This window comes from Accipiter gentilis, chromosome 11, assembly GCF_929443795.1.
Source record: "Accipiter gentilis chromosome 11, bAccGen1.1, whole genome shotgun sequence".
Taxonomy (NCBI): domain Eukaryota; kingdom Metazoa; phylum Chordata; class Aves; order Accipitriformes; family Accipitridae; genus Astur; species Astur gentilis.
The window spans coordinates 30591528-30614148 of NC_064890.1; the positions used below are offsets into that span (position 1 = coordinate 30591528).

The following is a 22621-nucleotide window of genomic DNA, read 5'->3' on the forward strand; positions in this document are numbered from 1 at the left end:
TCGAAGGCAATTATATATTTGAATGATATATTCATACAGTACCAACAGGTTTAACTTGGGAAATGAAGCAGTGTATGTATAAAAGATGGAATGGTAGTACTTATTCTAGGGAGCTGCAGACTTTTTCAGTGCAGTCAGTTTATTCATCGTTCTCTTTTGTCACTAAGTTGATCAATGGAGCTTTACTACCACTAGACTCTGGAGCTGTATGTTCCTTACTGAATGAGGATATACATGAGTAGGAGTTAGGTATAAGAAATCAAATACAGATTGCATTGATGGTATTAACATTTGTTACATAACTGAATCTAAATGGCAGACATGCATGCTGACTTAATGGTTCAATCCTGACCCTGGGGAATCCTACTGAAAATGGTGGTTTTGGTTGCTCTTGCCCCGTTTTGTACCATCAACAGAGCACAGCATGGAGTCAGGCTGAATTGTACAACACAATAATCCCATTTGGCAGTATTGTTTGGTGCTACAGTCTGGAAATAAAGTATCAGCATGGTACCCTTCTGTGCTTTTCTATGCTGCTGTTTACTTAGGTGTCTTGCTAATAAGAAAGGGCTGTATTTTTAATTTACATTCCAACACTTAATTATTTTTTTTATTATGTCATTAATAGTTGACAGGAAAAGAGCTTTTAACAGGCAGAGATATTTCATGAACAGCTCAAAAGTTTGAGCCTATTTCTTACATTGGCCTTGTATGTTTATGCAATACATGTTTCTGTAGCCAAAGACATGCAAGGCATGCAGGGGAAAGTGTTGAGATTTTGCAGTTTTCCGTTTGTTAAATAAAACAAGTGTTCCTTGGTTTGTAGAGAATGATGAAAGGCAAAGGAAGAGCATTTCTGAGTATGTGCTTTTGAATAGTTGTTAGTGTTTCAATAGAAAGGTTTGCCAAAAATAAATAGCATGGTGTCCTTTTTCAGACCCTTGTCATTATTTGAATGATATAATCATTGTGTGTGTTCTATTTGGAGATAAGCTGGCTTGTTTTTATGAGTTATCTCTGTTTTTTACATTTGTAGGCACAGGAATATATATTTAAATATATAGTTCAGTCTCGAAGGTTATTCTCTATTGCCACTGGTGGACAAAATGAGGAGGAATTTCGCTGCTGTATTCAAGAGCTTCTTATGTCAGTACGTTTCTTCCTTTCCCAAGAAAGCAAAGGAGCTAGTGCTTTATCCCAACTACAAGTAAGTTTTCAAGCGTGCCTTGCTTATTGCCACTTTCCACGTCCAATTAGAAAATGTATGCATGTCCTTACCTATATTCCCAGGCAAGAAAATGTGGTTTTGCTAGAGCAAAATGGTATTTTCAGCTCATCCTCATACCTTTTGTCCTATAGTGGGAAATTTTTGTATCAGCAGCTTCTAAATATGCTTGGCATAGATAATCCTAAATCTAATATTTAATTTTGAATTATAATTATATTATAATTATAATACTTATATTGCTGGATGCAAATACTCATTTTTCTGTTTCGGGTGTTTTACAGCTTAGTTTAACCACATTGGAACTGAAGAATTTGAGCCATACGACAGACTATCTGAATTTGCATGCTTTACAGAAAACTTTTAAGTCTTAATGAACTGTATGTTTTAATACTCAGCTGGTATCTTTATTTCAGTTGAGACTACTAAAATTGACTAGTGTTAAAGCGCAGAGGCAAAACACACAGGAGACAGCTCTCTACATTAAGTGCCATAGATTTACCAACTTCTATAGCTCATAGATATACTGTCCTCCTCCCCTGTTTCTGTAACCAAAGGAGTTTAAGACCTGTTAAGAATTATTAATTTCTTAAGCTCTGTAGAAAATTGTTCTTCCAAGAAAACAGCAAATCGGAGAGAACAGAGTACAGAGGTCGTTCTTCCATCTCATATCATGTAAGCAGGTGGAGTGAAAAGATAATAGCAAAATGATATAAACAACCACATTTGGAATTCTTCAGTATCTTTAACCTTGTACGTCATCTGTTCTGACACCAGTGTGAAGAAGGTCTGAAGTATGAGTAGCTTTTCTTAATCAGCTAGATTCGGTGAGGAAGAAAGGAATGTCAGTTCTCGCTTCCTTTCTTTGGCATTCCCCACCTTTCTTTTCAGTGTTTTGCTTCCACACTCATTAAACTCACCAATGAATTTCTAACCCTATTGTTGAAGTGAACGAAGACTGCCAGTGCTGTCTCACTCCAAAATAAAAATGTTCATTATTTGAAAAATGGAAGATATGGAAGTCATTATTTTATTCACCTTAAAACAAAGCAAACCAAAACAACTCCACTAAGATCTTTTTGTTCTGGTATCAGCTAGCTTCTGTTATCCTTTTAAAAATTTCCTCTTACACAGAGATTGTGAAGAATCTGTAAAGAATAAATACTTTTGTTCTAAGTTGAACTTTCACTTTGTCCTGGGAGAAATGAACAGTCATTAGATAATGCTTAAAGGAAAACAGTCACAAGTGTAAGCCCGTTAATGAATCTGCAAGTATTTCATCTGAAAATAAGACCATTTTTAAAGCTACTAACTACACTTGAAATGTAAAACCAGGCATTTTTCTACAGTTACTTAAATTTCTATAGTTATTTAAATTTTATAAATGTCAAAACTATACTGCAATATCTGACTGTCCGTTTTTGCTCTTTTCCTCTAGGCTGTGTTTCTCAGCTCATTCCCATCGGTGTACTCTGAACTTTTGAAGCTCTTTGATGTAAGAGAAGTGGCAAATTTGGTTCATGATGCTCTGGGCAGCTTGCCAACAGTCATGCATGGGGATGAGTCCCTTCAAGCTGTTAAACTGCAGAGTATTGGGAAAACTGTAGAGAGTCACCTGTACACGAACCCAGGTAAGGTTACCCTGGGCTGCCTGCAGATGCAGAACTCAAACTGTGTGCTTGGTACGCGGGCTAGGAGGTGCTGAAGGGAATAGCGTTGCTCAGAGTAGTGCTTCCTAAGGAACAATTCTTGAAGCACTGCTTTGTAAGAGCTGCTCGCTTCCAAGAATACAGTTGGTTAAATTTAGTAGTTTGTTTTTCAGAGACAGAGACTCTTAAAATATAGTTTTATTTTGACCTACTGCTGGCAATATGTCTGTGAAGGAAGTTTGCCGTATACTTCTTAAGTAATTACACAGGAAAAAGTTTTACTGAATTGATTTATTTTTTTCATTTTTTTTCTCCTTTGGGGGCAGTTCAGCAAACAGTTTGTCACTTATCCATTAAGCCTTATTTGTGTAACTCTTGCTAGTTCAGTACTTTCAATCCTTCATTTCTTAATATAGCATAAAAAGGCTACAGAAATGCAAGTGATACTTGGTGCATAAATTATAGAACAGCATAGTTATTTGCTTTGCATAAGAAAAAACTGCTGTACAGTGGTGAGCCTGACATTCTTTTTTTTTCTATTCTAAGTGAAACCCATAGAAATACTAAATTTGAGATGAACTAATTTCAAAAGAAAAGAATTAAAATAACGAGATTTCACGATTTCTAATAAGTGTTAGTTTACTCCCCAAAAGCCCTCTTGAGAGCTGTTTGGGTATTGGCTGATGGAGTTCAGTAGAAACAGTAACTTTTACCATCGGAGGCAATCAAGATAAACACGTTACAATGATGAAGACTCTGCAAAACCCACCAGGATATGCCTAAATATTTTGAGATGCTGCCAAACAAAGGAAGAGATCTTAGAACATTTATTTTTTTTTTAAATGCTTTCAGTGATTGTACTTTAAAAGTATGAGCTCAAAGAAATGGGTAAGAAGTATTGGATCCTGGCTACTTGGCTTCATTGCGTTTGCGAAAACAGATTACCCTTTCCCTTGTGAGCCTCCGCGGCGATCCCTTCCAGAGCAGTTAGCTCTCCCTCAGCTGATCGGTCAGACCCTTGATACTCTGCGTAGATGATGACATATTCATGGAGCAATCTTAAGGATGCTCTAACTTATGTTTTTCCTTTTCTAAACTGCTTAGGGACCAGGTAGCAGCATTTCCATTTTCCTCCCATTATCTCGGTTAGGTCAGCCTAACCACAAGATCCAAATGAATGAATGTAATTAGAGAGTTATTTAATGCCACGTAAGGGGCTCTTGGGGACTTTCTCGGAACTGTAAATCTACTTTCAGCTGTATGGCAATTGTTTCTCGTTTGCTTCCCTCTGTAAAAGTGTTAGTTTTTTATTCAAATCCAGTTTCATTATTAAGAAGTCATATGAGTTAGTTTGGCTTTAAAAGCAATGAAAACTACATGTTAAATTTTACATGGAGTGCGGGTTATACACAAATAAACTTCGTAGACCACAGGGAAATGGGTGTGAAAGACATCAGGCAGTAATATAAGCTCCCAGTGTCCATGATAGGAAGCTCAGGCAAACACTCGTACAGTATCATTTCAGTCATCATTAAGTTGAAGGGTCTTGTGGAGATCAGCATCTTGGTCTCTTTGCCCCTAGTGTTTTCTCTCTTTAAAATATAAAGATATAAATAGACTTGCCCTCAGTCAGTCCCTAGAAGGAAGTCCTTTCAAAATCCTCTTGAGAAAATAAATATTGCGCTGGACTATGTTAATGTACAGAATAAACTGTACATCCTAATGTGAAGCTGAGGCTTGCTGCTGTGAAAATAACTGATTTCTGTCTCCCAGATGAAGATGAAGAATGCGGCAAGCTGGGGGACTAGCTATCACATTGGAACTAGGAAATAACTATTTATGCTAACAACTAAAAATGAGGAGGGCACTTCTTAGGTAACATTTTCTGTTATCTGGAGCTTGCTTGGAAACAAGTGAGAGTAGTTTAGTGTGGGAGTTTTACACATTTTGTGCTGCAAGGGCCTGAACAACTAACACATTAGCTCCCACTGCTGCAGTAATCAACTGATACTAAAGCTATGCTTTCGCTAAAATTGGGAGATATATTTGGTAAATTGTTGAAAAGAGAAACATCAGACATACAGAGGCTGATTTAAGGTGTCCAAGCACAGATGTTTAGCACCATATCAGATGTATTCGATGCATCTGGTCTCTGCCTGCCTTTCTAGAGGATGCAGGTTATAAATTGTGTTTACTGATCACGTGTGGATAGGATGTCTGAGATGGCTCTGTATTGAGCTTTTGGTATAGCTTGCTTAGAACCTTTTTTCTATTTCAGTGATTTTAAACTTCAGCTCTTCCTATAGGTAACAACTACAGAGATGTTAAAAGGTGTCAACAGCAGTTATCTCCCTAGCTCCTGTGAAAATTTAGTGGGTGTTAAAGCCTTCTATTTTTCCATATTTACTTCTGCATCTTTGTAGTACACTACACTGGGTGTCTAAAAAGAAACAGATGACAGTTTTCCTGCTGATAAAGACTAGCAGTATTTTTTTTTTCCTCTTGGCCTATCTTCCAGTCTCCTGGTATTTTGGGTGTAACTCTTTGGATTTATCCCCGTTGATACTTGTAGAACGGCCAAGTTGATGACCTACATATGCCTATACCCAGAAAATTTTCTACCTTTGTAATTTCTGACACAGCAGTACTCTAGCACTCTTGTTTGTTGTCTTTTTTTTTTTGCATTAAATATTATAGCTTGCTTTGAGGAAGAGTTAAATCTGTTTTGCTGGGAAGAGTTAAGGCCAAGAACAGAGAAACATATCTTCAATCATGTCCTTCTCGACATGGTTAAACACGAATTAGCAGAACACCAATATTTTTTTTTTCTCTAAGGGCACTACTTTGAGCTTGAAAATTCAATAGCTATGAAAATGTGAGGTGTGTAAATGGAATGTCTAGGTGTCTTTCTCCAAAGAGGATGAGTTTTCTTGGAGTCACTGCTGATCAAACACATCAATTACCAGAAGAGAGATTACATTAGTAGGTGAAGTCCTAAAAAAAAAAAATCCCATATTGATAAAACCTGTATCAGCCCAGTTATAATCTGCGGTGCAACTCTTTACCACATGAAGATTGTTCTTACAAGGCAAGAAACTTTGTATCTTCCCAAAATATGAGGATTTGGACCTCTGCACAAGAGTAGCTGGGTAGGACTTTTCCCTTTAGTGAGGCAAACTGTTCAAAACAAATAGAGGAGGGGTTTAATTCTCTGACCATTTACACTATAGATGGTATATAGATATGATATCTATATTATGAAGCTAGTTGATTATGAAGCATCTGAGTTGATGTTTTAAAGACATCTTTGTGTGTTCATTTGATTTATTTCATATGTAAAGTTTTATGTATTTATATCTAACATTTCTTATCTGGTTTTTATTGTTTTCCTTATTTTTCACTGAAACCCACTAGATTAGAAAAGTGATAATTATCTATTTGTTTTCTTTCTGAGATTGACTGCTTTCCTCAGTCTGTCTTTGTGAGTTCATCGAAGAATTGCACCCTGTATATCACAAGAGAATGTAGGTGTAGGAAATGATATGTTTTAATAGTCAGTCAGAGATGAATATCTGGCACAATCAGTAAGAGTAATTTAATATCTTTGAACTGCCTTGCAGAAAGGACATTGGTACATGTTAGACTTCCTATGGGAATGAAAAAGAAGTTGTTAGCAAGTTCAGGAAAAGATACCATTAACTGATAAGGAGGTCTAGTTCTAGAAGCTAGGTATTATGACTTCCCTCATATTCCATCATTTTTCTCAAAAGACTTTTTAATGAGACTTGTAAGATTTCTCGGTAATCACTGCAAGCTAATCAATTACTATAAAAATGCAAAAAGCCTATCATTGTTGAAATTGTTGATACAAATCCAGAATTAAATTTAGTTAAAATGCATTAAACTTTACATATTAAAAGAGACTTGGGGGAAAAAAAGTCATTTTTTTCAAAACATAAAGGCTTTTACACATTGATCCATAGTACTGCTTTCAAGTACTCCAGGATCTTTTTCAGATTAATTACTATTTCTTAATTTGTCTTCCACAGCAATATACTATTCTTTGAAGTTGTTTGTGTACATGTGCTTCTATACATACCTGTGGGGGGATGTATGTATGTATATTGCATACAAAAATTCAGCCTTTATTAGTACCTCTGTAGTGGAGAGCAGAAAATATTTTGCAAAAGCTTTGCATCTGTGGCTCTTTTTTAGGCCAAGGGAGGACTTTCTCAGCCATACCTGTATTTTCCTTCTGCCCTACAGGCAATTTTTTTCTTTCAGCTGAAAACAGTTCCACATGAAAGTTTTGAAACTGACTGTTCTGAGAACAGTGACATGTCCGTGCAGTCACGGAGCAGGCATGTGTGTTTGGTTTTGGAATTGCAGTGATAACTGTGTGTTTGGCTTAAGCATTTTCTTCTCCTGCCACCCTCAAGTCCAGTGGTTCTTCCAAACAAGGAGGTGTAAATTGAATAGGTCCACATAAAACTATCAAAACCAAGAGCAACTTTCTTGTTTCTCACTGTTCAAGAAGAATGCTGTTTGTTTGTTTAAAATGTTCAATTACACTACTTCTTTTTCACAGCAGGCAGAAGTTTTGTATAGTAATTGATAGATATAGTAATTGAAATGAATATCATCTTTCTGAAATGAATCTTTAAAATACATTAGAATAAAGGAATTTTGTATGTCTGTGCAGGTGCTTTACCACTAACTGAAAAGCAAGGGGGAAAGTTGTGCTGTGGGTTAAATATTAAATGATAATGTAGCTTGCGTAGGAAAGTCACAAGGATTGCCCAAAGTAGTGTCTCTTCCTAATTATGCCGACCATGTACTTGAAAAGCTCTATGTCATGATTTTTTTCCTCTCTTTCTGTAAAATATTTGTAAAGGGCAAGTATTAGTATTTTAAACAGTCAGCTAATTTGGCTTCCTGCACTGAAGAAAAATTAGGACAGTGACTGATCGCTAAGGGTTCTGATTATTGCAGCATTCCTTGCGCTCATTAATTTTTCTGTATATAGTGGCTGACATTGCAGCTGACAATTTTTAAGAAAAAGAGTAACCTGAGACAAATGTTGTACACTATGTTCTCCAAACTTTCTCACCTAGTCCTTGGATTGGCTCAAAGGAGAATATGCCAGCTCTCCTTTCTGTAATACCACTACATCTCTCCACGTGAACAGGTCAAGACAGAGAGGTATTTAGATTATGGGCTTATGAGGAATATATCTAAAGCCACGTTATATGTGATGTTTAATTCAGTAACTGGCGCTGTTCCCTCCCATGCATAGTTGCAAGTCATTGTAAGATGCTTTTTGCTATCTGTTTGGTCTCAGTAAAGCAAAGTTCGTGATAATTTTATGGAGCTTTTGCAAAAACGGGATACTTGAAGCAGTTGAATGAGGATGCTCAGTTTTACCTGAGATGCTTCAGACTATATCGTATATAAAGAGCTGGCTGTTTACAAGTCAAATGTTGCTACAGGTAGATTCTCAGGTCTTCAAAATGGCGTTCATAATGCTGTACTTGGACATAAGCAGCGCACAGTGTAGTGGGCACCTCAGAAAAGGTACCAAATCCTGTGTGTGGTCCTCAGGGATCTGCCTAGAGTTAACCAAGAAGAAACGCCTTGGCACAGGGCTGCTCCTGTTTTCTCCTCACCTTCTGAGCTGAGGGATTTGAGTTGTTGCTGCAAGAGAGGACCTGCTGTTCTCAGAGGGCCTATGGCCCAAAGGATAAGGCTCGCACCAGTAATGTGTGAAAGAGCTCCTGTAACTGCTCGGTGACAGTTATGGAGTTGTGCAGTGGTTGGAGCATTTGTCTGGGAATGGCAGGCCAGGTTGAGTGCTCCATCAGCCTGGATTCACCTTCTTCCTATCACCCGCCGGCCAGGAGAGGACGCCAACCGCAGAGCCACAGGGTGGTTTACACAGTGAACCCTTCGTCTCTTCGTCAAGAATTCAATATGTGTAAGGCCTAACGGAAGGCAGGGAAAAGGAGCCATCCTCTGTAATCCAGAGTTTAGGTCTTTTTTTATAGGAATGGAGAGTCCTGCTTTTTCACTTCAGCTGAAGGCATTAGCTCTGTTGTTTCATCTATCGGTAATCAATAAGCAGATTTAGCAGTGGAGGTCAGAAGCTGACACTTTCCTAACCACAAGTTGGCACATTAGCCATCTTCCTGCCTGCTTTCCTTTTGCCCCTATAGATCTTGCAGTGGATGGGTCAGTGGCAGCTGTGCACACTTGACATCTCAGACTAGCTGGGGCAACGTTTTTTCTGAGCTTCTGGGTTTTAGGTAGAAGAGAAGAAAATGCCTTACTGGTTTGGTGTAGAGGCTTCTGCCCAGCTGCGGTGCTACAGGCAGATATGAACCCTCAGTCCAGTCCTGATGAAAACCTACTGAGGCACTTGCAGAAGCAACTGGTCACTGGATAGAGGCGCTTTGTTTCTCAGTTCGGGGTTTCAGTACCACTGGTTTTAGATTCATTGATGGCCTTCTGCCTATTGCCATACAGTCTTTGCTTATCTTTTTCTTCAGTAGGAAGATATAGCGGAACACCTGAATAAATAATAAGTACGAAACACCCATTTAAAAAGAGCCAGCAAGCTTTTTTTTGAAAACAAGAATATACTTAAATAATGTGTACAAATTTACTTGTCCATATGATTTGTCTTGTGTTATACAGATAACTAGACAATGAAAACAAGGGAATAATAGAGAAAAACAAGATTACTGCTGTATTTCTGTGAGTGAAAGAAGCTTTCAACAAATAAAATCTCAGAATAAATCTATCTTTTTCTCCCTCATGGAAAAAAACAGAGGAAATATGTGAGGGGAAAGATGTGTTTATAGAAAGACTAATCCACGAACAGTACCCGGTTTGCAAAATGATTTTAAAGGAGTAATTTTTCCAGCTAGATAAACTCAACTTTTAGGAAATAATTACACCAATGAACAAAGCAACTGAGTAGATGAGTATATTTAGATAATGTAGCATATAATCATTATTGAAATCTTAACAGAGGAAATGATTCAAGAACATCATTTCTCAATTATGGAAAAGATCTAAAAACAACAACAAAATGAAAACAGGTAGCACCCATTCCGTTTATCAGGTAGGTGTTTAATGTGCTATCACAAGTGTAACTATTACTATTAGGCCTCTTCCCATTTAACATTGTCTTTAATTACAGGAAAAAGAAGCAAGAAAACGTAACAAGTTAATGAAGTTCTTGCATAATTTTGAGAGAATTCAGGACTGAAAATAGCACCAAAGAGCTGGGTTTAGAAAATTAAATAGAGGACAGGCAAGCCATTTTATGTAGACACCAGTAGTCTAAATTGCTCATACTCAGTAGGTGTGAGGAATCTGGAAAAGTGAAAATCCTGAAAGAAATCTCAAAGTACTGCTTGTCTGTAAAGCAGAACTGTTCGGTAGAATAACATAAGTTCAGGATGAAGCCTGTTGGCTTGCAAAGGGATCCCGTTCCATGGCAGGGAATACTAGAGCATAATTTCACATTATGTTGAATACAAGTATTACTGTGGTGGTAAGGGTTTTTTGCATGACAGTTCAATACATACTAAGATTTTCTGTTATATATAGTAATATTCCACACAGTGGTGTTTTTCTTCATCCATGATATGACATACTGACTTTCAGCATATTTTTTATTCTTCAAATATTTGCTTTAGGATATTATGATTATGAAGTAAAAGCTTGTGCTTATCAAAAATGTTGGTTAAAGCAAGTAAAAGCTTCTGCTTATCAGAAATACTGTTTTGGACTGAAGACTTGGGTTTTGTCTGTATTAAAATTAAATGATTCTATGAGAAGTTCCTACTCATAAAATTTTTCATTTTTTCCAGATTCTCGATACATTCTTCTTCCAGTAGTTTTACATCATCTCCACATGCATTTACAAGAGCAGAAGGACCTTATAATGTGTGCACGTATCCTCAGCAACATATTTTGCCTCATCAAGAAGAACAGCTCAGTGAGTAAACACCATGTCACATCCACAAGGTGTTGAACTTTATGTGGCTCAATGACATTTAATGACACAAACTGGACCTTGACCAAGGGCATTTTAAAGAGTTCTCTGTGTAATGATTCTGCATAAATGTCATTTTGATTTCTCATGAGCCTTTTCTTCCCATGCAAGGATATTTTAATTGTAGTGCATAGTGTTGTGTCAAGCTTTGACTGTTTTTGAGTGTTGTGTTGGACAGAAATAAATGTCCACTTTCTTTTAGAGGCATTTTCTGTTGCAGGGTGTTTAGTCATAGGGGGCATGGGGGTGATATAGGTAAATAGATTGATATGAGTATTGCAAGAGGGGTTGCATTTGGTTGTTGATAAACTTTGTGGCTAATTTCTGATGTTTGTGTTTGCAAATTCATCTGTGAAAGCTGCATATGAGAGCTAGCTTAGATAGGTGTATCGCAAATGTGAACGTGATAAGTTCTGACAGGCAAAGGGATATAAGGCAATTAGAAGCAAATATTGCCTGTAGTTAGTGCAGTACATGCATATCAAGGCCAGCATGCATTACATTGTAATGCATTAGTGAGAACTGTTTCATGTGTTTCTTCGTTTCATACCACTGTCAGCAATTAAAGTTGTTCCATCAGTGATTTGAATTGGAACTTTGCACATAAAAAAAGCTTGTAACTTTGGTACTGTAACAACATTTTCATTGCCGTTGCTCCTGAATTAGTATAATACCTCATGACAAGATGAAGTAATAGATGATAAAGCATAGATCTGGTTTTAGCTTGGAAGAAAGGCTTACATGTCTGGTCTTAATTTCAGGAGATCTTTCATTTGGAGTCACCAAGCCAGAGATGCGCACAATAACAAGAGGTTGTCTACATAAAACTCTCTCCAATGTTCATGATATGCAGTTACTATTTTTAGTAATCTTTGACTCATTGGGAGTATTAACAACTTGGTGACTTTGATAACGATTTTTGTGGATCAGTTCAGAACTTTATCCCTTATATGGTAACAAAGATGATTTAGAGGTTGAGGGAACAAGTGAATTTACAGTCAGGGAGCTTTGAAAATTAAGGTTGTTGACCATTCTAATAGTAGGTTCTGCATAAGTCCTCACGGTTGATACAGTTCCTAAATACACTGTATAGTGTCTGCCTTCATAAGAGCAAAGTTAACAGTTGTTTGATACTAGACGAAGTGACAGAGAACACGGCTGTGACACTAGACTCATCTTGAGCCCCAAACAGGAATTTTGAGTTTTGTTACAAGTCATATGCTTTGGGTGTGTAGGAAGGGGAAAAAAAAAAAGGAAGGAAAAAAAAAAAAAAAAGAAATTCACTCCTACACCTCGATGTCAGCAAAGTTGAATGATCTGTTTGTCAGCTGAGTTTTAGTTTGGTTGTGTGCATTTGATTATGAAGTATTTCTGCAAAGAAACGCCATCTTAAATTGTGGATAAAATCACTCAGATAAAGGTGGTGTTGTCTGCTGCAGTGGAGACAGAAAACATTCTTGAAGCAGGGAAAACATATTTCCATCTAAATTAAAAAGGAAAAGTAACTACAACTTGACTTCATCAGGTGTTTTCATGCGTGTAATTAAGGTATTCATGGTCTCTTTTGGTGGCGAACACTTTGGTTCCTTTGTACTGATGTTGTGTACAAGTAGTTGTAGGCTTACATAAATGACTAATTTGTTTGTGCTACTCAGTTGATGGGAAGCAATGTAGCTGGTCCTTACTGCTGAAGCAGGTCTTGAAGGTTAAGCACCATCTGTTTGTTTCTGGTGTTAGTTTCAAAGTGTGAAAACAGAATTCTTTCTGGAATTTAAGCCTCTCTTGGCAATTTCCCCAGAAAATATATGGGCATTACCTATAAAACTCTTGCCCGAAAAGTTCTCATGTATTATTTCCTGCTTTCTTCTAAACTTTAATTGAAAATAGAGCTATGCTTACATATTCAAGTGATCCCCGTAACTGTCCTCTATATTTCAGTACAATGTAATAAATTGAAAACTGTTAGAAAAAAAATCAGTAGGATTAAACAATATCTTAACTAGAGAATAGTCTTTGTTTCTTAAATCTACCATTCATGGTAAAACTATAATTTGTTTCTAAAATGATATCAAAGGAAATATGCCTGTGGTCATCTTTCTATTTTAAAATCTTAAATGTTTCATTTATTATTTCAGGAAAAATCTGTCCTGGAAGAAATTGATGTGATTGTAAACAGCCTGCTAGATATTCTGTTACGGACCATACTAGAGATCACCAGCCGACCACAACCATCAGGCTCTGCTATGCGCCTCCAGTTTCAAGATGTGACTGTAAGTTTCTTATAATGAAATAGCTCACAATTGTCACTGGTTGCACTAGTAGATTTGTGACATTATTGTCTTTACATTGTAATTCACAATGTTAAGATTTTGTGTATAAAACAGAATGAGGAGAACAAAGAAAACTTTTCTTTCATTTTATTAATTTTCAGTGGAAATATTAATTTTTTTCATTAAATTTATTTATAAATTGTGATTAAAAAAACAAACCCAAAAGATAAAATTTATTTTGAGATTGTTTCAGGTCAATACATATTTCATTGTTTCTTTTGTTGACAAATTTAATAGCTTTCTGAAACTCTCTTTAAAGTTTGAATTCCTGAAAATGGAAGAGTATCAGTCTATAACATTTTAATTCCTAAAATGCATACATTTTTACATGATGAAACAGCTCTAAAAATGCCTGCAGAATCTGTGATGTTAACTTGTACAAATCCAAATTTATTAATTGAAAGGCATTTTGTTGTTCTCTGGGCTGAGCATTTGAGCCTCATTTCTGTCACATGAAGTAGAGCACAGAGGATGGATCTAGATTAACAAATGATATTTTGGTCAACCTCCTATAACAACTCATGCAAATTAGAAGGTTGAAATGCAGGCATTTACAGAAAAGCCTGTGATGAGCATTGATGAAACAAAATGAAGTGTTATTTTGCTTTGTTTTCAGCAAGGTTCCCAGTTTGCTTTTGAAGGGCAAATCAGTTCTAACATAGCAAGGGATATGACCCCAATATGAGGTGAGGGGGTAACATTTTGTGCAGAGAACATGCTATGCTGTGTGATTTACCATCTCGTTATAACTTAATTAATTAATTAATTGTCCAATTTTTACACTGTAACAGTTTTCATTAATGAATAGATGGTTGTTCTTCAAACCAGAATTTCCTCTGAGATCAAACATTTCAAAATCATTTAAAGGCTGTGGAAGAAATGTGTTGTTGGCTTTTTTGTTTGTTTTACTTTATCCCACAGAGAACAAACGTTATATGAAGTGTTTTATGGAGCTGACCAAGCTCTGTAATAAGATAACACCATGCTTCAATCGCTGTGATTCAGCAGGAGTATACGTCTAAGAGTTTGGGGTTATTTTCTTTAAATTACAAAAATACAAATGTATGCCGTGTGGCATATCAGGCCATCACAAGAAAATGTAAGCTGAAGTAAGGGTTGTAGTATTAGACTGTTAGTGTGTAGGAAAGCTCTGAGCTTATTGGTTTCTTCTGAGATACCCACTTGCTTGCAGATTAAGTTTTCATAAAACACCATGACAGCCTAATTATTTCACGCCATCAAAAAATTAGATTCGGAAAGTGCTTTCAAGTTGCAAAATTTTCTTTTTATGCATCAGAAAAGCCATGTCATTGTCACCACGGGCTCTCAAAGAATACGTAATCTGGAAGTGACTCACAGCACAGCATAAGGCAATTATATACATTTATGTAGAAACATCATGCAGAATGGGCTTATGGCAACACACGGAGCCAGATTCTTGGAACTATTTGTAGAGCAAGTATGATAAAGTACTCAATGTGAGTACAGCAGTAGAGTCTGTTCCAGTATGTTACCATTATTTCAAACTACATATATCATAAAATATTCTTCGTGAGGTGTTATCATGGCAGCACACTGGATAAAATTCTGTCATACTTTTGCATCAGGTTTAGTCTTCCTTGTGGAAGTAGTCCCAAACTCAACTCAATGTGATCTTCTAGGCCCACGTGTCACTGTTTTTATGCACAAAGAAGCAGCGTAAAATCAGGCAGCATCAGGCTGTGTGCTGCCATGATTGCACCGTTTCTTTTATCTCAAGTAGTTTTGATAACTTGGTACCATTTCAATTTGCTGTGAAGAATCTTGTTAGATGATAACCTGCAAGATGGATGTGATGCTTTAAACTGATCGCAAAGACAACATGTCTTCGTGGAGTCACTGTTACAGATGTTGCACTAAGAAATGTTGAATTTAATGCAATGGTGAAAGTGAAAGTTCTGCTTTAGGATGTCAGTGATTTAGACCTTTAGATTTCCTTAAGAAAAACTGTGTTTGCATATAAGGAGCAGAAAGCAATCCAATTAAAGCAAACCTTTATTGATTTCAGATCTTGGAAGTTCAGTCCTGCAGAACCTACATGAATTGCAATTTAATTGTGAGCTCCATGTATATTAATAATTGTGCTCCTTAAATAAGACAAAAATCTACCTAAGTGAATTTGGTATACTGCTTGGCTTGACTTACGACACTAAAATTGGATCCTAAATGTTTTTTATCAAGGTTGTTACGTGTGTGGAGTTTGCTTTCATGCAAGATTCACAAGTTAGTCTGTGGCTAACACTGGCAGAAATCTTACCGCATACATTTTTATGCTGAGTTCAACAAACGCAGCTGAACGTTCATTGTTATTTTAAAAACCATCTGCCTCTGTAGCTACCTACATTTGAATTAAAAGCTCAAATTTAGAAGTCAGTTAGCAATTAGCTAAAGCCGGTACCCTTTTAAAACTAACCTGTCTGTCAACTATAATAGTACAGCTTTCTAAAATAGATTGTGATTTTTAATATGTTACTATAAGTCAAAGTAAATGTGGGAACATAGAAGGAAGGTGACTAGAAAGGACTGCTTAAAATGCTTAAGTAAGAAAGAAGGGAAGTATTCAAAAGGCTCATACTCAGATTTTGTCACTCAAGCTAGCAATCAGGTAAGCTTATGCCCTTATTTATTTATTTACTCTGCTTATTTTGGCTAATTAGCCAAATCTGAGTGGTCTCAGGTTTTATAACTGGAATAAAAGTCTTCCAAAATTATGCCTATTTAGATGAGCCTACATCACACTACATGACGTGATAAAATCGTAGTGAGGCTAGATATAATGAAACTGAAAATATTTTTTAAAAATTATAAAAGTCCAAAGTCTTTTGGAAGAGAACCTGATAGGATTGGAAATAAATTTTCAGATATTTACGAGATAGCAGCTGTAACCTTGATGGTTATGCCCAGAGCATGAAGTTTAAGAGACTTTGTAGCCTTAGGATATTGTTTTGAGAATGCTATGTTCACTGTAAAAAAACAATGGGTTTATAGGGAGGTAATTAATTTGGGATCATTACTTCAGTGTAGAATCTTATTATGGGCAAGGCAATTACTATTTTATCAGCCTGTTACCACTGAAAGCCATCACCTCACACATCACCAAACATACAAGGTATAATCACAAGTAAATTAGGCCTTCCAATGTAAAATCCGGAACAGCCACTCCTGTGAAAGCATACTCCTTTTTTTTAATCTTATTTTCTGGTTTTGATGAAAGATGGGGAAAAAAACCATCCCAAAATTTGACTTGACAAACTAATGAAAGACACCATTTGAAAGTACTGTTATCATACCTGTCTGTTCTCCCGGTCTTATTCCCCATTCCTGGTAGATAGAGGCCAGAAGTGTATTTCCCATTTTTTAACAAGATTGTAAGATTTCAGAATTGTTCTTTTTAAGCACTGGGATGCAAGCCAGACCTTTCACTCTTTCCCGTCCTCATCCATTCTGCAGTTGGACCAGATAGATCCCATTCAGTGTTTCTTCCCAGTTCAAAAGTGAACACGCAAACGGGAAAGGGAGAGGGGGAAAACCTATTCCTTCCCATAACATCTTGTTCATTTGATCGCTCGCTGGAGATACCCAGTGCTGTTCTCTGCTCTTTTGTTCCTGAACCCCATGCTGTTTGAAGGACAGCCTGGTGAATGTGCATCAGTAGGGTCAGTGGGGAATCTGCGTAGCAGTCCAATAAGTCCCTCGGCTACCCCCTGGAGCGTACCTTTTCTGGAGCCTGGGCCATGGTGAAGTGTGAATCCAGGAGTCGGCACTGTGGGAGACAGTGGTCTTGCCCCACTTCTGATCAAAACATTTTCAAAGTTTGTTCAGTCCTATAAAGGAGTTTTCTTTTTGACAAATACTGGTTTTCTGATGAAAAAATGTTTTGAAAAATTCCCAGCTAACTGCATTAATTTCTTCCCTAAAGGAAAACAATAGCATTCTTCCCAGAGCTGTTGCAAAATACTTTTGTTTATATTTGCTTCAAAACTGAGTTGACTAAGAGGGTTGTAATTTTAGCAATCTAAATAATCTGTTTAAAAACAGATACAAGGGAAACACATCACAAATCAAAATTTTATTGGTTTAGCCCTTCTGGAAGTATTTCAAATAGATTTTGCTAAGCAAGTAAACTGCATTTGGGGAAAAAAAATTCTTTAAACGGGAAGGAAGTTCATAGCTAAATTAGTGTATTTTCACAAAATATGGAGCCTAAGCCTAATTGTAGATTAATTTCCCTTGAATTTGTTAATTATTTTTAAGTGCTTATAATATGACAGTTGAAGCTCAGAAGACATTATAACTTATAATATTTCTATTCTTGCCTTATCTGAACAGGGGGAATTTGTCTCCTGTTTGTTGTCACTCTTGCGACAAATGACTGATAGACATTATCAACAGCTTCTTGATAGCTTCAACACAAAGGATGATCTGAGGGTAAGTAACAATTGTCTTTCCACTTGTTCAGGTCTCTTTATGTTTCTCTTTTTGATCTATCTCCCTTTAAGATATTCCTGTGCTTTGATGAAACACTTCAGTATTTGCATGCAATCTGTTTTTCAGATTAGCTAACTTTTGCACAAGCTTTCTTGTGTACTCAGGTCCACTCTTCCAGTGGGACTAGGATTCCGTTGCTCCTACAATGACAGCAAATAGAATAGGGATGAGTGGGACTATGTAATTGCTTTAAAGCCATAAACTTCGCCTCCAAGTCTGTTTTAAAGATGTGTCAATCTAAGGTTAAACAGTTTTCTGCTTGATTCTTCCTGTCAGGCAGCTGGGGTTTTTTTTTTCGTTTATTATATTTGTTTGTTTATTCATTCATTAAATAATGTATGGCAATGGCAAATATGCAGCTTGAGAAATGCATATCCAAGTAACTCTCCATTTTTCTTTACTGTGCAGCAAGTCCATTGGCAGGAGGACCTGTCAGACTTGTAGTGTCTGTCTGCCCAGTTTGATCATGAGAGAGAGTAGCTGCAGAGCTCCTCCAGGGCAGCTTCTACCAATTTAATTGATGGAGTTACCGGGTTCATGGAGATGCAGCATTTTTTTTTTATTGCTTCTTGGAGGAGGCGGGTGGATTTAAAAAAAAAAAAAAAAAAAGTGTTAAGATTTCCTGCATGAAGATATACACTAAGACTTCCATTCTGCTAGACCCTGAAAAACTTATATAGTACCAAATCTGATACACACAAGAAATATTGAGTAATCACTTCTGTCCATTATTCAACCAGTCATCCTAGACAGGAGAGTAATCGAGTCCTACTGTGATAGTTTATTTTTAGACGTTAGTCTTAAATTACCATTTCATAAACTTAAGTACCGCCTGGAAAAGGGGAGTCTATTCACAGTGCCAATTTCAGATTTCCTTAAAATACTAATAGCTGTTTAGAGCTGTTCTGAAGAGAGCATACCGTTCATGAGTGCCTTTTCTTTGTAGTGAGACAGTCATATTGAGCTTGAAAGATAGAAAATTCTGCTAAGAAGTTTTCTCTATCATGAATCATTGGAGTATTACCTAGGAGTTATATAGGGTGGACAATTTTTATATTAGTATTACGGCATCTGTTTTCACCCAGCATAGTTGCTATCCTTAGGCAATTTTTAGTGTATGTTGTGGAACCTAGGCATTTTTTACTGAAAAAATTTTGCCTTTTGTTTGAGTTCTGTGCAGGTCTATATTCCTAGGTTTAGATTTTTGTATTTCCTAGAAGTTTCAAGCTTCATTTCTGTTTGATGTATCTATGAAATACAGTGTTGAGTTTATTTAGGCTTTCTTGCTTCTAGAACATGAAAAATCTCTAGAATTAGTACTTGAATGGTGTTTTATTTGACACATTTAAATTCCCCCCACACACATACCCTACTATTATACAGAGACATATGGAAAGCAGCTGTAGCCAGTGCTATCAGCTATCAAAATAGAGGTCTTAAGAACTCAAATCCAGAGTTTGTTATTTCCATTCAGATCTCATCAAATCAGCATCAGCTCCACCAGTGATTCAGTGGCAGTAGGTTGATCATAATTAATGCAGAATTCCTTCTTTTCTGAAACTTAAATAATATATTGGGTTTTTTCCCTCACTTGGAAATCTAAAATATCACTGAAATGTGTATGACTGAGAGCAAGAGGGAAAGATGAGAGCTAGTGTCTGAGGCTGACACTGCCGTTAATCATGAGGTGATTGTGTATGACTTAAGCTATCTAAACCGTCTTGCCACTTACCTCTGTATTTTTCTGCTTTGTTTGCCAAGTGGAACTTCCTTGGTATTTTATACTGCTTTAAGATATGCTTCTTAGGAAATGACATCAGTATGAGTAAATGAAGATTCAGAAGGTGTAAATATCTGTGATAAGATTTTTTTTTTTTATTTTTTTTTTTTGTCTGAGATGCTTTTAGAGGCTGAACTAGTAGCCATAGTTAATCTCGACTAGTATGTACTTTGGGATTTAAGTTTCGGTGGTAACTACCATCAGCTTGCTGTATTTTTTAATCCTCTTTTTGCCCCCAGGTCAGTGATGTCAAAGCGGATTGGGTCTTCCCTAAGCCACATTACAAGTTACAAATTTGATATGGGGTTTGCAAGGGACTTTTCCGAGTGTAACCCAGGCCTTCGAATTGCTGTCTGCTGTGGTTTTTTGCTTTGACTACCTCTGTCTATAATTAACAACCTATACTGAATGGTTAGGCACTGGTATCATAAGGTGTTTCTTCTTTCTTCCAGACTGATTCTCAAGGTGACTATGTCAAGTGCTTTCTAATCACAGTATAGCAAAGTGGAGTCTTTGAAGGAATGACATGTACAAGTTTTTATATGACAAGCATCTGAGTGATGCTTTAAACAAGTGGTTTTTTATGGAATTATTTCCTCCATTTTGTAAATATATTCAGTTTAAGTAATTGTCATGGTGACTATTTTTATTTTAGTCAGTTCTTTGAGAGAGTCAGGTGTTTTCCACACAAAGCAGAACATAGAAAAAGCATTTTATACTTGAAAACATGCAAATGAAATAAGAAAGAAATGATAGGGGATTCATGGCTGAGTGATGGCACCGCTTTTTGAAACATTAAATTTAATGAGGCAGTAATTTTAAGTGCTTCCTTTTATCTTTCAATATTATTTTAAAGATATGCTTCTTTTGCTTACCACAAAATACCATCTTCTTCTAGTAAATATATTTTATAGCAATTTATAGAACAGAGGCACCCTTGTAGGCGGATATTTGCTGCCACAAAAAAGCTCGTATATAAGTCATGATAAAAGGTAACAGTGGAAGTTATAAGTAGGAGGAGAGAAGTGGGACAGTGAATGAGAAAAACAGTATATGTTAGCACAATGCAGCTTTGACCACAGCAAGGTAGTTTGGGTTAATGTGTGGGGGTTTTTTAATTAATAGATTAAAAGAAGAAAAAACAAACAGATAAGCACCCACCAGAAGGACTAGTTTTTATCCATTGGCAGCATACCCTACCTAATGTGGTAGAATAGATATACAGGAGAGATACGGTGAAAGAAAAGATAATATTTCGTAGAGATGGGTGTAAACCTTACTAGTTCTCTGATCCATCTCTTCCAGCTAGAGCCTGAGCAGGGTAAGGTGGGTGCCAAACACTACCACCAAGTGCAATTGATTCCACTGTTCTCTAACGACTCCTTGGACACAGGCTGCGTGAGGTCTACGTGTGGGGAATGTCTCCAGCGGAGAAGCTCAGTTCTAGCCCCCATCCTTCCCCTGCTCTGCAGGGACATACGCTCATGTATGGGACTTCTGAAAGAATGAGTGCTGGGGCAGAGGGGTAGCTCTAAAACAAGCCTTTGGGTGGTTTCTGATGTAGATTGAGGAAGCAGTGAAGGAAGGAAGATCTGGGAAAGGAGTTGGCCACAGAATGGATGAGTTGTCTGGGCAGAGACAGCTCACTGTCAAACCATCCGCTTTCTTACGGGCACCTTGGCACTCTGCAAAAAAAGCTGTAGGATGCTCTACAAAGACTTGATACCACGTAGCTTGCTAACTCTGCAGTGCGAACCAAAGCAATGCATGATCAAGCAATTAGCTTCAAAGTGGACTGTTGACCCAAACTAAAATGCTGTATAGATGCACCCTGAGAGATTCAGTCAAGTGTCTGACCTGTTTTACAGACAATTTTACATGCGTACAGGGAAACGTGAAAGAAATTCCAAGGCAGTTTTTGATTAAATGACTAGATGGTTTTCAGTCTTTTAAAAGGCCATGCTTCTCACTTAATCACAGTTTGATAATTTAATCAAGCAAATATTGCTGCTACAGGAAACTGAACTGTGATATTGTGATATTATTTAAGTGGTGTACGATAGTGCTAGAGCTTATGTACACTAGGTAGGAATATTAAGAGATGGTATTTAGAGTATGTAAGAGGACAAAATTACTCCCTTGCTGTCTCTTAAGATAGAAGGCATATGAGACGTTAATTACAGCTCTACTCAACCAACCAAATGTTAGTTCACTTACACTGCTGGCAAAAATGTTTTTTAAATGTTAAAATCTGTTACTAAATCATTATGATGTGTTCAGCAAAGCAGATACAACTATGAAAGACAGTACTTTAGTGCAAAGGAAACGGTGCAAAATAATAGTTACAAAATTGATCTTCCATGAGTGGTACTTCATACTAGCATCTTGTGACGTTTGGATCGTGAAACAAAAGTGAGCAATTGCATCATGCAAAATGCTAGGCATTGTAATGGTGATCAAACCAGTTTCTGGAATTGCTACCTGGAGGTGGGTCCCTTGGGAGTGAACACTGGCACTGAATATCGATGAGCGGTGCTGACACATGAAGGATACCAGCACATTAATGGTGAAGTATCAGACTAGTCAACTGGCATGTTACCCTTTGGTTATTTTCATGCTTATAATGGATTCCTAGGGAAAAGTATTACCATATATACAAAAACTGAATCATGAAAAATAAGTTAGCTACAGATTAATTCTGTTAATAGATGCTTAATAGTTGTATCCTGAAAAATCTTACAACTGACTAGTTTTTCTAAAGTTTTTTTTTTATGAGTTACCTGTTTCAGTTATATTTCAGCTTTGAATTATACTGCATTTTGTTTGTGTGTTTTTAACGTGTACAGTAACGAAGAGATTTTCAGTCTTATTTGGGCTTTTCAAATCCCCTTTTTGTATCTAATATCACTTATTAGTAAAATGATGACACAATTTTCTACTTCTTCTGTTAAAATTAGAAATAATTAGCCTGATGTTAATGATTCAAAATTTAATGCCAGTGTCTACATTTGCCTTTTTTAAAAGTTTGCTTGGAATAAAAGATGTATT

The 22621-nt window shown here is 36.7% G+C and overlaps 1 protein-coding gene across 5 annotated transcripts in view; it reads left to right on the plus strand.

Annotated features, from left to right (window-relative positions):
- The window catches only part of DOCK4 (dedicator of cytokinesis 4), a 251486-nt gene that overhangs the window by 167084 nt on the left and 61781 nt on the right, over positions 1 to 22621 (plus strand). For all 5 annotated transcript variants that reach the window (XM_049814215.1, XM_049814218.1, XM_049814217.1 and 2 more), the window contains exons 22-26: positions 1037 to 1207; positions 2664 to 2856; positions 10752 to 10879; positions 13072 to 13206; positions 17635 to 17733. In XM_049814215.1, the coding sequence (XP_049670172.1) occupies positions 1037 to 1207; positions 2664 to 2856; positions 10752 to 10879; positions 13072 to 13206; positions 17635 to 17733 (726 nt within the window). The remainder of the gene's footprint in view (positions 1 to 1036; positions 1208 to 2663; positions 2857 to 10751; positions 10880 to 13071; positions 13207 to 17634; positions 17734 to 22621) is intronic.